Source organism: Pleurodeles waltl, chromosome 7 (assembly GCF_031143425.1).
Source record: "Pleurodeles waltl isolate 20211129_DDA chromosome 7, aPleWal1.hap1.20221129, whole genome shotgun sequence".
Taxonomy (NCBI): domain Eukaryota; kingdom Metazoa; phylum Chordata; class Amphibia; order Caudata; family Salamandridae; genus Pleurodeles; species Pleurodeles waltl.
This window is the reverse complement of record NC_090446.1, coordinates 800,602,428-800,618,930: the sequence shown is the minus strand read 5'-3', so window position 1 is coordinate 800,618,930 and position 16,503 is coordinate 800,602,428. Positions and strand designations below refer to the sequence as shown.

Here is a 16,503-nt window from a genome sequence, read left to right as displayed (position 1 = left end):
GCACTCCAGGAGACTTTAATTGCTTCTGTTCAAGAAAAATATAAAAAGACAAGGTAGGTGTCTTTTTATATTTTTCTTGAATAGAAGCAATTAAACTCTCCTGGAGTGCAAACAAATCAATTGTTTGGCAATTGTTCGTGTTGGAGATATATATATATATATATATATATATATATATCCAAAGTGTCGGTCCTGGAACAACGATGTGCCTAACTGCCGGTGCTGCGTTAGGGTAAAGGACCAAACCCTAAATATAACACAAGGAGAAGAAAACACTGCACTCCCGGAGATTGCAATCAACTGCACATTTATTCCTCTTAATGCTGGTTGAGGCTATATCTGGCACCACAACGCGTTTCGACATCCGTCTTCTTCCTGGTGGTTTCTGCCATCTTAATAGACGAGCAGGATGCTCGTATTTATAGTTCCCATATAACTTTCAGCTGTAAGCCAAATGGAGAGGCTTCTCCTTGCCCCACGTTCATTTTACTGCTAATTGAAAAGTATGTGAAATCCAAAGTTTAAAAAATCAGCAGATTAGCTACATGCTCAAAATGTCACGTTTTTGAAAATACGCCATCCTCGGATCCAAAGTTAGACAATGTGCAGCGTTTTCTTCTCCTTGTGTTATATTCAGGGTTTGGTCCTTTACCCTAACGCAGCACCGGCAGTTAGGCACATCGTTGTTCCAGGACCGACACTTTGGATTTGTTTAAATACAACGATGGTGCCCAGCATATGGTTTTGATTCTGAAGATAGCAAGGAGATACTTATCTCTTGCCTGTGTACATACACTGGAAGATTTTATGGCAAAGGAGTCGGACTTCCAAAGCGCCTAGTGCTCTCTTCACTTAAAACATTACCTATTTTGCTGATGTGGCCCTGATTCTCGGGGCCCGGAGACTTTGCTCTTTCTACAGTTTGTTTACTTTACGAGGCACGGTGAGCACAAGATAATTTTTAGATCTCATTTTAACTGGGAACATGGAGATTGTGTTTACACACGGGGATTTGAGATGCACGTTTGGCATTTCCATTTAGAAGAACTGTGAATTCATGCAGGAATGTGCTTAAACATCATATGCTCGACAAATCAGTATATTGTTTTTTTTGAATCCGAGGATGTAATATTTTTTAAGAACATGACACTTTGAGCATGAAGTCAACCCGTATATTTATAACCCAGTATTTCACACGTTTTCATTCAGCAGTAAACATGAAAGTGCAGCGAAGGAGCACTGCTTCCTTTGGCTTGCAGCTGAAAGTTATCTGGGAGTTACTAACATCGGCAAAGAAATGTGATTTCCTTCAGGAATGTGTTGTATTACCACATGCTCTATAAATCAGCACATTGTCTAACTTTGGATCCGAGGATAGCGTATTTTCAAAAACGTGACATTTTGAGCATGTAGCTAATCTGCTGATTTTTGAAACTTTGGATTTCACATACGTTTTCAATTAGCAGTAATATATATATATATGTGTCACACAATAGTGACACCCTTCTCCCAGAGGGTCAAAGTAGGGGGTGCACCATGAAAAACATTGATCCTCTGACCTGTAGTTTCCAATAGTGCTGCTGTTTAAACTGAGCATTTTCCCAAGTATTGCTGTGTCACAAGTTTGTGGGCTTCAGCTGAGGGAGGATGGATGAGGATAATGGACGAGGGATGAGAAATGATGAACGCAGAATGATGGATTAGAACTGCAGGATGAGAAGTGGAGGGGGTGAGCAGTGAGAATTGAGGAGTGAAGAAGGGGTATATCCTAAAATGGATGTGGTAGATTGCAAAACAAACACATGAAGCTAGAGTTAGGCATGCACATTGATGGGATACAGTACACATGGCACAGTTTGTCATTTGAGAGTCAGGTCAGTCATGTTTCCAATAGAAAATCAATTTAAAGAGCATATTCTGGTAAATATTAGAGTTCAAGAAGCACAAGAAATATTAAGGAAACATAGTTAACATTTGCATTAGTTATCATTATTAAATAATATACCTGGTCTATCGTTCTCAGGGCTTCTTCTGCATCTTGTCTATTGATGTTTCCAACATACCAATCTTCATCTAAGGAGCTCTAAAAGTGCAAACGTTTTTTTTTAGCATTTATTCTTGGTTGAGTCCATAATATACATATTTGCATGCTTTCTGGTTTCAGACTATTGGCTTAACAAACACTGACATGATTTTAGAGAACTCAAGGGGCTGCAAACAGTCTTTCTTGGTGAACAAGCCTATAATTTCTAAGTTTTTTCTGGTAAAGAGAAGAAATGATTTTGGTTCTGCAGAACTAAGGGTCATTTTAGAGTTTAGGACTAAACAACGCACTTTGAAGCACATATCAGAATACATTTTGGGTGAAGGAGTTTAGAGTTCCCTGCAAGTTAAGTTCCATAAGGTTTCTGAACCTTGCACCATGCTGTTTGTAAAAAAATGTAAAACTTTGCTTGGAATTTTTATTTTGCTCTCATAAAAACTATTTCCTTTCACGGACAAACCCTCATAAATTGTAGCATTTATAGCATCCTACTGTGACAAAGCTCAAATGTGTGAGTTCTGTAGCAAAAACATGTAGCTAATCACATTAAATGTCTCCGTCCACTTCACATCACTACGCTGTCCCTCCGGTAGACTGGGATTCTTTTCCATATTAAATAGGTAGTTGGAGAGCAGATATTACCAGATTGAGCAAAAAATAATTCATGTTTGTTTCAAAATCTTACCATGTTTTTGACATAAAGACTCGACTATTCAGGAATCTAACAATTTTGCAAAGTGATGACACACCACACAACATCCCAGTGTGAAAAGATAGATAACTAAGATGTCCAAATCAAGATTTCATAAAAAGAAAATGTTAATCAAAATTAAGGGTGACAGTATATAGAATATAAGTCCAAGCGTTCCAAAAGGATACAATGGAAATTAATGTTTATTTAGTTGTCAGTGGGTTTTGTAAAATTCCTCTAAAATAACTTTGCCTCTTCAAGGGAATATCAATTGGACCTATGTTTTAGGTGAGGCCAGCACATATGTGCATGCCATTACAAAGCATTAGGGACTAGTCTTGAGGCAGAGATTTTACTTTGGACTCCGCTTCCTTGAGACAGCAGAAATCAGGCAAAGAATATGACTGTCCAGAATGGGTCTATAAAGACTTTCCGTGCAGTGTATAAGGTCATAGGGAGTTCCGGATAAGGAGAAAATTCTGAAAAGACACGGTCCAGCTTGGACAAGATGCTTTTTGATGACTGATGGCGTATACAAAGTTGCTACATGCCGTTGACCTTCTGTCAACTGGTTTGCTCATTAAGGTTTGTTTTGGGTTCAGTATCTTCTTTAGGTGAGAGAGATGCCTTTTAGTAGGAGTTGAAATGATTGCATCACCATAGAGATCACTCTTAGAAGGATTTCACACAAGTAGGTTACGGACCCTCAGCAAGCGCTGAACATGTTTTGCAGTCTGCAGAGATCCTATCTATTTCTAAAGTTCTCACAAAAAATAAAGTTTGTCTCTGGCAGTAATATTTCCTCCCAACAGTATTTAATTAGTTGTAATATATAGCTACTTCTAGATTCTCAAGAATGGTTTTAACAAACTCTTTAACATGGACAGAGCACCTGGAAGTTTATGTTAGAAATGGGGTCTTTGGTTGGCAGTCAGGTTACCCCCCTATTCAAGCAAGGACCCTCACTCTTGTCAGGGTAAGTCACACAAAATCTAAATTATCCTGCGCCCACCCTCTGGTAGCTTGGCACTGAGCAGTCAAGCTTGACTTAAAAGATAATGTGTAAAGTATTTGTGCAATAAATTATACAACAACACCATATAGCACCACAAAAATACACCACACAGTGTTTAGAAAAATATATAATATTTATCTTGATAAATGCAGGTCAAAACGATCAAAGATGCAATACGTAAATGTAGAGATATCACTGAAAAGTTATATAAAGTGTCTTAAGTCTTTCAAAAGCAAACATTCTTGCAAGCACAAAGTACCTGGTTCGGGTGAAAAATCTCTGCAAATGGCTGCAGAGGAGGAGAAGCGGTGAACCAAACGGTCTGCGTCGAGTTCTCGGGCCGCACATGGTGATGCGTTATGTAGTTTCCATGCAGGGACGGCTGTGCATCGATTTCCGGTGCCTGGTCGTGGATCCTCTTCAGGTTGCGGGGTTTTCAGACGCCCTGGGTACAGTGCATGGATTTCCTGTGCTGGCAGGATGAAGTCACAGGTACGGCTTCAATCCAGTGGGCATTGCATCAAATTTTCTACTGCACATCAGGCACTGCGTCGATTCCTCCCTGAAAGTCAGGCTGCATCAATCCAGTGGGCCATGAGTCGAATTTCTGCCTTCTACGCTGGCGCTGCATCAATCTTGTTGCGAAGTCGGGCTGCGTCGTTCTGGTTCGGCGTGCAGTGAAATTTTCACCGCAGTGGAGGCTGTGCGTCGTTTCTGGAAGGCTGTGCATCAAATTTCGCTGCACGAGGAGTCCTTCTTGAAGAGATGTAGTCTTTTTGGTCCTGAAACTTCAGGGAACAGGAGGCAAGCTCTATCCAAGCCCTTGGAGAGCACTTCTTCACCTCAGCCAGAGAGCAGCAAGGCAGAAGGGCAACAGCAAGGCAGCAGACCTTCACAGAAAGCAGTCAGGTGAGTCCTTTGAGCAGCCAGGCAGTTCTTCTTGGTAGGATGCAGGATCTGGTTACAAGTTTCTTCTCCAGGAAGTGTCTGAGTTGGTAGAGGCAGAGGCCCTGTTTATATACCCAAATGTGCCTTTGAAGTAGGGGGACTTCAAAGAGTGGCTTAGAAGTGCACCAGGTCCCCTTTCAGTTCAATCCTGTCTGCCAGGGTCCCAGTAGGGGGTGTGGCAGTCCTTTGAGTGAGAGCAGGCGCTCCACCCTCTCAGCCCAGGAAGACCCATTCAAAATGCAGATGTATGCAACTGAGGCTGAGTATCCTGTGTTTGGGGTTTGACTGAGTGAATGCACAAGGAGCTGTCAACTAAACCCAGCCAGATGTGAATTGTAAGGCACAGAAAGATTTAAGTGCAGAGAAATGCTCACTTACTAAAATTGGCATTTCTAAAATAGTAATATTAAATCCAACTTCACTAGTCAGCAGGATTTAAGGCCATATGTGCGAACACTTTTTCCCATAGACACAGAATGGGTAAAAACCTTTGCTAAATCTTGCCCTTAATGTCACCATTCTGGCCATGCTAAATATGACCTTCCTACTCCTTTCAGAACAGCAGCTACCACTCAAACAATGTATGAGAGCAGCCCCAATGTTAGCCTATGAAGGGAGCAGGCCTCACAGCATTGTAAAAACGAATTTAGGAATGTTACACTACCAGGACATGTAAACTACATAGGTACATGTCCTGCCTGTTGCCTATACCGCACCCTGCCCTATGGGTTACCTAGGGCATACCATAGGGGTGTCTTATATGTAGAAAAAGGGGAGTTTTAGGTTTGGCAAGTACTTTTAAATGCCAAGTCGAATTGGCAGTGAAACTGCACACACTGGCCTTGCAATGGCAGGCCTGAGACAAGGTTAAGGGGCTGCTTCAGTGGGTGGCACAATCAGTGCTGCAGGCTGTCTAGTAGCATTTAATCTACAGGCCCTGGGCACACATAGTGCACTCTACTAGGGACTTATAAGTAAATTAAATAGTCCAATTGGGTATGATCCAATGTTACCATGTTTAAAGGGGACAGCATATGCACTTTAGCACTGGTTAGCAGTGGAAATGTGTGCAGAGTCTTAAAACCAGCAAACAAAGTGTCCAAAAAGTGGAGGGAGGCAGGCAAAAAGTTAGGGGTGACCACCCTAAGGCTGTCAGGTCTAACAAACACATACAATGTAACAGATCCAATGTCTTTCCTAACCTTCAAAAGGGTTAAGTCTGTATCAGAACTATACAATGCAGGATGGAGGCCACTCTGTATTCTAAACCACACCAGGTAGGCTTTAGGTCAAAGGTCCTCACAGTTGGGCGCTGGCACAATAGCTGACCACTGGGCTTGGAAGTTTACACAGGAGGCAATCTTTTCCAGCCAAGAGAGGCAGTCTTAATCTAACAGTGATGCAATAAGAACTAAGGCTGTATCTTTTTTTTTAACTGAGGCAGACTTGATTCAGAAACCCATTTTAGGGTGCCAACTAGTGTCAGTGAAGAGAATACCAAAACATTAAATCCTAGCTAGCCCTAAAGTGGCCCACATTCCTTTTTGCCAGAAAGAGAGTAAATCAATGCCCATGAGAGTTCTCACTTGTTAATTCCTCTCTAACCAAAGACCTATGCTTGAGAGCAAGACCTCTCTTTTTCTTTTTAATTTGTCTGCACATAGCACAGTAAGGGTCTTCCCTGTCTCCATCACAGAAGCAATTTAACTCTCACAGCTAATTCCAGTCCACTTTGAGATTCCAGCACTTTATTTATCTGGACCTCACACACAGATCATCAAGAGTTTCTGTGTGCAGACTGTCTCTAAACTCCTGCTTCGAGGATCCAAAATTCCTAGAAGTCAAACTGCCTGTTCACTGTAGAGTTATTAGTCAGGAGGAGGACTGGTTTCTAGGCTGGAGCATATTCTTTCCAGGAACAGAATTCAATTTTTTGGTCTTGCAAGTCACAAGTATTTCCTCTAGTGGTGCTATGGGAAATTGTTTTCTCCAGCTTCTTGTCTTGAACAGTTGAATGGGGGTGGAGCTGGGCCTTTTAATTAGGCCTGGGTGAAATTTTGATTTGAGTAATTTTGCTAATTCTGTGATACTCTTTGACACGCAATTACAAATAATTATATGATTACTCCTCATCACGTAATTAAGATTAATTTGGAAGAAAACACACTGCAGAGAGAACTTGTTTAATGAGCATGTGTGGCCTCTCATGCTTACTATTCATGTTCTACTGTATTTAGAGCTGTTTCTTAGTGCAAAATGCATCCTCGTGTACATTTTGGAGGCTAAATGCCAGGAGGGAGTTATGGGAAATTCTTACCCCAAGAACACATTCAGCAAGTGCAAGTGATGGCTATTTGTGTTGTGTTGCATTTAATTAAATTAAAACACCTCCCCTCAATGAAACAGACATCCAAAAAACCAAATGTTGGCTCCAAATATTACAAACAAAATCAGAATGTTTCTGTAACGTAAATTGCCACTCCTCCTTCAACTACATTCTTGGAGTCAGCAGACTACAGGAGCCCACATGACTGAATAGAGGCTGCTCCCTGGATGAATAGCACCTACTATGTAGGATGCAATATTCTTCTAGGCACTGATGCTATTTTAGCCTTAAAGTAAGTTGGTCCTGCCCTTAACGCCAGGAAGCCCTTGGGCTAGAATGTGCTTGGCAGCCATAATATGATCGAAAAACATAAAGTAATTGCATTAATTCCACCTCAGGAATTCAGGCTAAAGACTTCATTATAGACCATGACTTAATCATTGTGCAAATTGTTTAATGGCTATAACTGAAGAGAAAACGTTGCAGTGCAATCAATCATTATTTTTTTTTTATTTTTTTTAAAGATTAATACCTCTACTTGTTTTTCAATGTCTGGTATCCCGTATTTGCTCACTACTTTCTTGCCCTCTGCTTGAGAATAAGATCTGTTGACATCACCTGTGCAATTCAAAAGAGGGGAACACATTAAAATAATCATCAGGATTTACTTTTGGAAATATGAAAAAATTAGTCACATTCTATTAGGAGTGGACCAAACTATAATAGCTAATAAAGTGCCTAATAAAAAGCAGATTTAGCAAATTGCAAAAAGGATAAATCAATAGACAGCCCCTAGGATTTAATAAATGAATGGGAATGAGTGTGGAAAAGTTATACGGGTTAACATTTTTTTTAAAGAAAAATAATAAACTCCAATAATATGACAATTGTTATCTTATAAACAGAGATGTGGTGTGTTTTTCAAACATTTTTTGTTGGCTTCCTAAAGGGATGCGCTACAGATACCAAGGATGACAGGCTTCATTGTTTCCTTTCGGTTAGGATGAGAACAAGGATCCCTTTTCGACTTTCCCCTTCCTCTGAACGTAATAAACGAAGTTCTTTTTTAGGAAGTCATCGAGATATTACAATTTTCTGCTTATATTTAGGCGTAATAATTCATTTTGAGTTACAAGTGAATAATGGATTCTACGGAAATGGCATAGCCCTTCGTTTTTGGCTTCATTTAGATTGGCCTCTGTACGTTTGAACTGTAAAATGGAGCAGCATATTTGGTGTTACCTTCAAACCCACTATTATAACAGGGCTCTTAATAATAAAGTTTCTGGTAACAACATTCGTACTCTCTTTTGTAATTCTTTAAAACTCCTTCCTATTGAAAAAGAATTATTTCACAATGGCAACAGGTAGACTGGCCAATTTGATCACATTTTCTGATTTGAAGACTTCCTACATTTCCAAGTATGTCAATTTATGGAATAGTCTGTCATGAATCTAGAAGGAGAGGATGAGATAGGGACTTTTCCTAATTGCTGACTGCTTACTACCGGGGCCCACTTATAAGTGGGGGAAATCCTACTGCCTCATCACACGTGCCACGGGTTCCTGCACCTGCGATTAACAGAAACACTGTGAAAGATTTTGCTAGGTTGAAATGCACACTTTAAGATTGAGTGTGGGGCGAGGATCAGGCTGACGGTAAATGCGCAGCTAATCCCATGGCATAATCCTAGTTTGTCAAGAGCCTACTCTTGTCCTGGGCGTTCTCCGCACTCCACCATGACCTGAAGCAACCCTCCTGCTCTAATATACTACCTGATGAAAGAAGGTAGTAAATGGGAGCAGAAAAGGTCCAGAATAGGGATCCATATTCAGTTTTCCAGGCGGAGTAGCTAATATTAGGTGGATTAAAGTACAGTGATGCAAGCTAGAAATTTTAATTTGGTCCACCCAGAATCTCTGCACCTAATTTATGTTGTCTTGTAGTGGGTTCCTAATGTTTATATTTTTATCTAAATAATGGCAGTAGGTTCTTCTAGTGTTGAATGCGTGTGCAGGAAACCTTTTTCGTGTGTTCCTTAATAGAAGGTTCTTAAAAAATATGAAATATGTTCTTTAATTGATTGATATATTACTTTTGTATGGCATTGTCCATTTTCCTTCCTTTCGTGAAATGCTTCTTTCTTAGTTTTATCCACTTCCATTTCACTGCATGGACCTTCAGGTTTGGTACTATCTTTGTCAGGCTGGAATGGTTGGCAATGAGTTCCAGCTGGAATCTTTTCAATTTTCACTAAAAAGCCAGTTTCACCCAAAAGCTACAAGGTACACATAATCCTACCCTTGGATTCTGATCATGCATGTAGATGTGATACAGCTATTACAACAATGTAAGCTGTCTTCACAACTCTTGAGTGTTGAAACTGATCAACCTACTATCTGCTATGGTTTTCCATAGCAACACCATCAATTGTCATTTAGTTTAAAGCAAAATGTGATCGACCATTTGTGATGCTAAGAAAGGGGTCTGTTGATGAGAAGATAAACCATGACACAGGAACCAGAAATTTTAGTACTGAACCATAATTTACATTATCTGTTGCATATTTATGATATCATAGAGTATCAGAATTGCAAGGATTAAGCTAGCAATTTTTCAATTAATAATATAATTGAAATCTACTCTAGAGAAATAACACCTTACAAGCAGTGGCATAACAAAGGCCCTCACAGCTCCTGTGGTGCTGGGGGTCACTGAGCTCCAGGCAGTTCTCTCAGCAGAGTACACTGTGCACGGATGGCAAACCCCTAACTGGCTCCAGGGGGAGGGGGCCCCTCCAGGCAGTTTGCAGGGGGCCCTTCTCAAGTTTCATCAAGCCACTGTATAGAAGTATGCAATATAATTGACATTTCTGGTATGTTAGGCCTAATTTAGAAATCAAGATAATGTAAAATCCTCCAATTTCTTAGAAGGGATTAAAACCGTGGAATTTCCTCCACCGGATTTTGCAACTACCCCATCACCAAGTACCCATGAACCAGGCCTCTAAATTTTAAACACTACAATTATGAATACATACCTTGTTGACTCTGCGGTGGAAGGGACCCACTATGGAAACTGTTAGGAAATATTGGCAGAAAATGTTAACATAATACAAACATATTGCAGGGAGAAGCAAAAGAATATTTAACTTGATAGGAACAAAAACATTAGCATAATATGAATGTGAATATTATGAATAAAGAGAAGGTGCTGTTTGTAAACCTATGGCAATATTAGGAGAGTGTGGCTGCAAAGATTTAGTTAACCTAGGAAGGCTGTTCTAGCACATGTCCTAAAAAAGACTAGTTTCTCAGACAAACATTCAAGCGCATAACTGCTGGAAAGTGGCTCATAGTTTCTTCATGCAGGTCTAAATATGAAAATAAGACATGGGTTCCCAGGAAAGGAGGTCTGTACAGACAAGCAGGGCGACTATCCCCATCCAACAGAATGGAGATTGGTCAGAGTAGCACAAACAAAACAATTTGATCAATATGATGAGGAGCTGATTGGAAATCGCAACCCATTGCAGTTATGTTGTTTCAGCACCCACACCGGCACTTAGGAGCACTTGAAACTGTTTGGGGGAGCGGGGGTCCTGCAAGGAATTGCATCTGACGTTTGTAAAGTTTCCAAGCTTTTTGCACAGAAATGAATTAAGATTTGTATATTAATGATTCAGCTAAGGCTGGATTGGAGATTCTGCCACTCTAGCATTTTTCCAGTGGGCTGCACGCTTGGGGCTGTTTTCTAATGTGCGGGGCTGGATTGAATCTTTTCACCAGGAATGATATTTGTTTTCGAACTGTCCGTGGCCTCAGTATCCACGTTCCTCTGTTAAGATGGTAATACATTGGTAACAATAATTGTAGAAAATCCCTAGTCATGCATACTGATGAGTGCATCATTTTCACTGGAAGTACACTAATGTAATTGCTACAAGAGTATGTGAGCCATCGGTTAATGTCAATCTGTATGTTACTGTTCAAGTGAACGGGTTATCCAGCTCTAGCTCTGCCTTTCCTGCCACTGATACAGACACCTAACATCCATAGAAAAAAGGCGTGTTAACTAATGTACAATTTGCTAATTCAGTAGATATAACATTTATATGTGATTTGTGGAGAACTTAATAAATTCAGAATTGTTCCTTAATTTCTTAATTTAAATTATATTTTCGATTTGACGAAATACTTAAAAATGCGAGAGGCCCTCTGCCAATATACAACACACTACGCTTTTGCTAAAAATAGAAATAATATAAATTATTTGTAAACGTTCCTAAATTATTCAGAAAATATTTATGAAATTGTAATTAATTTAGGAAATGTAATTCACAATGTATATTCATATACGTAAACTATAATTTAATTATTTCATACAGATTAATGTATAACCTGTCTAACCATAATCCAAATAAACAGAAAAGAAACCATGGTCTGAGGATGCATTCCCATTTCTAGACCGAGACATTGAGGCCCTAATTACAAGCTACAAGATACTGCTGGGGTGCAAACGCCACATCCATAATTACTGGTACAGTTCGATTACACCCAGTCAGAACTGTCCAATTATGAGTTAAACCCATGGAATGGCTTAAACCTGTGTGGACCTGAATTTACTATGTATAAAACCACACATAATTCCCTGCTCCATGGGCCATAAAACTCACAGTTACCTATCGCTCTAAGAAGGTGGTAAATTTGAGCCAGATCCTGATGTGCTTTCTTGAGAAAGCCCACTTTACTTCTCATCTTTTGTCTTTGAGAGGGATGCATATTCCACACTGATTAGGCAGACAAGGAATAATGTATCCATACTCGGAACATGCCAGCCATAGTTGCATTGAGCCCATTAAAAGAGCTCATATCTTAACTCTTCCCCCATCAAATAAGATCTCTTTAAATTGGATGGGCACAGTAAACAAAGGGACAGAGAGCTTTTTACTTAAAATTGGATCCCTGTCCCAGTCTGGAATTGCATGAAACTAGAAATATGACTTTCATGGTCTGAGAAAACTCTCAAAGTGATTAGTTAAGGCCAATTTGGGGGATGTTTAGAGTTTGGCATATGCGCAACATATCTGGCTATAGACTCCGAAATGGGCAGTCCATACATCCACAATTTTTGGCACATGTGTAATTTTTGCCAAACTGTAACTATCCTCTTTTTGTTATGAAAGTAGTTATAGATTATTTTATGGGAAACTTTTTATTTCACCAAATTCGGACAGCAAATATGCTCCAACAAACCCCAAGGTTTGCTACATAGTTTGATGCTAGAGCTCATTACCTTTACAAAAATACTGGATGTTGTTAACCTTTCTTTTTCTGGTTTCTGATGGCCGGGGAGGAAGCCTCAGCTCCCCTGTGCCTAAATTCCTATTGAAGTGAACTTGACAAGAGCTAGACCATCTTTTCTTGATACGGATGAGGCAGCATGCAGCCCGTAGGCCTGGCTGATAGGTAGCCTCTCCCAAACCTCACACTCTGAACAGTGCTTTTGGATGACGTGCTGCTACATGGACGCCGCGTTAGAGAAAGCCTTAGGACCGCTCAGTGTTTTGAGCTACCATTAAGCTTTGAGAGAAACATTGCCGAATTTAACCAACATGGCATAAAGCATATATTTCCCAGTAGTGGCTATTTGAGGAAGGAAGGCAAAGCTGATGAGTGGTCTGACACCCTTCTCCTAACTCCGAGGCTTCTCTCAAGTAGCTCAGACAGGAACAGTAACAGCTGCTTCTGTGGGACCCGCTCCCCAAGAGCTCAAAAAGTTCTGTGGAAATAGGTGGAGGCTGACGCTACAATCTCTACTTGCCTGACATCACCCTCAGGTCTGCTGCAACACACAACAACCCCGTGAGTAATATACTGTTTGCTCTCCTCTTTATATTTCTTCCTCTCTGTCCTACTGCCCACTGTAATTATATTGACCTCCCTCAATCACTGCACTCTTTTTCTTTGGCTTCTATTACTTTACAAGGCTATTTTTTGGTACCTGGAGTTCGGGCTGTGTCCCTATGCGTGAATTTAATGTATATAGTCAGTCTCTGGGACTAGAGAGTGCCAGTTAAGCAACATGTACTAAGTAGAAGTAAGGCCAATTGAACGAGAAATTGAAGGAGAAATTAAATGGTGAAGCCACAACTGAGTAAAAGTCAGGACTCTCAGAGGGATGCTGATACAAATATGGCTGCAATAAACAAGGCTGAGAGGATAAGAGAATATCCCAACTTCTCAAAACCATCAAGACCTGGTGAAGGGCAAATACTCAGCTGGAGGAGAATCATACAGCTGACTCTTTGCAAATATATGAACAATTTTGTAGGGAAGAAGTCCTGGATCAAGCCTCTCATTCTGCTCCAATGAGCCCGAGCCTTAACCTGAAGGCTACCAATGCACACAAAACACTGATGTTTGGGGAGGGGGTTCTAGAGCGGAAATAAGCACCAGGTCAAGTGCTGCCCAGATAAAGGCCTATAAACCCAGCGGGTCTAAATCCATGACAAATATACTAGAAATCACCCCCAACAAGATAAGAGAGCTAAAGCAGGTACAGAGGGAGGAAATTGCTGCACTCGGCCAGCGACTCATGAAAACTGAAAAGGCCTTGACCCACCGCCCTGGGAGACTCTGGAAGGAGAAAAATGAATTTCTATGTTGGAAAATGAAATATGAGCGAGGGAAGCAGACTTAACAACAGCTCAGAAAAGAAATCCGCTAGGTGTCAATGAAGATAGAAGATCTAGAAAAACATAGCAGGCATTCCAACTTATGCTTCCTGAGGGTTTCCAAGGGTGAGGAGACATCCGGCGGCTACTCTGACTCAATACTGCTAGTGGAACAAACATTCTGCCTGGCTTTGATAAGGATCTGACAACAATGAGGGCACATCAAGCCCTGGCTGAGCATAACTCCAGCATGAAATTTCGGCAAACCATTTAAGTGATTTTTAATGATTTTGGGGTTAAAGAGCAGGTCCTGGCTGCTGCTATTAAACATAAAGAATTCTCTTTAGCAGAGAAGGTGAAACTCAGCATATTTTCAGATATGTCAATGACAGTGGCTGGAGGGAGAAAAGAGTTCTTGGTAATTATGAGTCAGTTTAGATCTGGGGCGCTCAAGTGTTGATATTTCACCAATGAAACTTGAAAATGTTACATAAAATACAGTGTCATATATTTTCAGATGCTGTCGAGGCATGTAAAATGTTGGTAACTGTTCTTAACCCAGCTGATGCCTCCCACAAAGGGTACAAAGCTTAAGAATCAATACACCAGTTGCACAGCAGAATATGTTCAGGGTGCAGAGTGGAGGTGCACCTCTCAGCTGAGAGCAAATGGGTGGGTGCTACCTCGGGACAAACACAAGATACCAGTAAGTGACGGCGGTTGTTGGGGGCCCAACGGGCTGTCCTCTCCACTGGAGGCTTGAGGTTAATTCTGGAAGGGACCTCCAAAGGGTAGGGTGGACCCTTAGAGTCTGGGGTTGGTGGGTCACTGCAGTTACAAAAAGGAAGAGTTCATACTACGAAAAATGGAAAAGACCAATAATTAAAAGAAATAGAAGCATGCAAGCCCTTTCACAAACGGGGGATGGTGCAATGAGTGGGTGAGTAGTAGAGGGAGCTTGGCATAGTAACACACACTAATTTCGGTAGAGCATGGTTGATAGAGCAACATGCACTTAAGCACTTTAAACATGGAGCAGTGCAATAAGTTGGTGAGAGGTTGTGAAACCTATGCATATAGATGTGTGATCATTTATGCACAGCACTTTTTTACACAGCACTTTATGTTCTTCGAAGAAGGGGTATTTCGCCTTGGTGCAATTGATGAGATGTTTCAGAAATATTCTAAGAAAAGAAGGGGAAAGGCAGCACAGTGCACTTTCAAAATTAAGGGGGTCATTACGACCCCGGCGGTCGGCGTTAATATGGCAGTAAGTACCACCAACAGGCTGGCGGTACGTACTGCCATATTATGACATTGGCTGAAGCCAACCCGCCAATGTACCACTCTGACCGCCACGTCGGTAACAGCCGCTGGGCTGGAGATATCCTTCTCCAGCCCGGCGGCCGTCACTGTTACACCTGCGGGATCATGACCCCACCTACCGCAATGGTTTCCGTGCCATCCGTAATGCCACAAAAATCAAGGCAGTAGGCCGCATCAGTGACAGGGAACTACTTCCCTGTCACTGATAGGAGTCTCCACCCCTTCCTTTCCAGATACCCCACCCCCCACCTCTCCAAAGCCCCCACACCCTCCCATACATTCACGACTCCCCTTCACACACTCACACACGCATACACACACCCATTCCCACATTCTTCCACGCAGGCATACGTCCATGCACACACACATCCGCACACACTTTCAAACATACACGCAGTCACACATTCACATAACACATCAGAAACGCACTCACACCTCCATACATGCACACACGCATCCAACACGCAACACACACTTGCATCCACGCACACACAAATATTCACATCACCCACCCCCCTCTCCTGTCAGAGACCCGATTTACCCACCAGCAGAACACTGCCAGGCCGTTTTATTGGTCATCATATGGGTGTTGGTGGTCTACTGGTGTAGCGCTACTGGTGGCAGCACCACCATCCACCGGCATGGCCACAGCCAGATTTCCACCCTTCTTGTGGCAGAAAACTGGCTGTGGTCATGATACAGTGGATGGCTGTTAGCCACGGTGAAATCAAAATGAAGGGTTAAGTGTTTTAGGGATGCATATAGAATAAAGGAAAGAAGACTAGCTGAATACAAGGGCCAGGCAGGTCAGAGTGTCGTCTTGACATTTGACGAAAGTAGCTGGCTGGGTTGTGTAAACCTAAATTGCATTAATGGTTATGTTTCAAGACAGAAGTTGTCAGTAGTATCTGTTTGTACTAAGGTTATTTACTACATTGGCTTGCCTAAGGAGAAATGCAGAATCTTGAGACTACATTCTGACTTTCCCGCCCCTTGTATTCATCTAGCTATCCAAGATCTAACCCTGTCGCAGTATCGTGTTTTCCTGATGCGCAATTTTTAACTCAGCAGAGAATAAACCACTCTATGACCACTTGAAAATTTTTGTTTAATGCCAATGTCCTGAATAATAACGCCAGTCCAAAGCAATTGGGGATTGGCTTAAAGGATAGTTCCCTGATATTGTGCTAATTTAGAAAAAGCATTTTTGGTAAAAGAGTGAGCAGAATAAAACAATGTTTAAGCAGTGGTCGAGATATGAATGTATCTCAAGTGAAGAGTCGCAATCTATATCAATGGACAGCTTCAATATCATATCAGCTCTTCCCAAACAGACAACGAAGGGAGGTAGGGCCTGGTCAGTGGATTAATTAACAATGTTATAATAACTGTTGCTACAATTTACGCTCCAATTTTAGAAAACCGAGCCCTGTTGGTAGAACTTTGTCAGGCACTTTCAGCTATCCCGGGGAACTG

The 16,503-nt window shown here is 41.3% G+C and overlaps 1 protein-coding gene across 1 annotated transcript in view; it reads right to left on the bottom strand.

Moving 5' to 3' along the window:
* Positions 1–16,503, bottom strand: part of LOC138246964 (lymphocyte cytosolic protein 2-like) — a 98,856-nt gene that overhangs the window by 31,898 nt on the left and 50,455 nt on the right. Inside the window, exons 4-6 of the mRNA XM_069201713.1 lie at positions 10,066–10,103; positions 7,557–7,642; positions 2,006–2,083 (exon numbers count right to left, since the gene is read on the bottom strand). Coding sequence (XP_069057814.1) covers positions 2,006–2,083; positions 7,557–7,642; positions 10,066–10,103 — 202 coding nt within the window. The remainder of the gene's footprint in view (positions 1–2,005; positions 2,084–7,556; positions 7,643–10,065; positions 10,104–16,503) is intronic.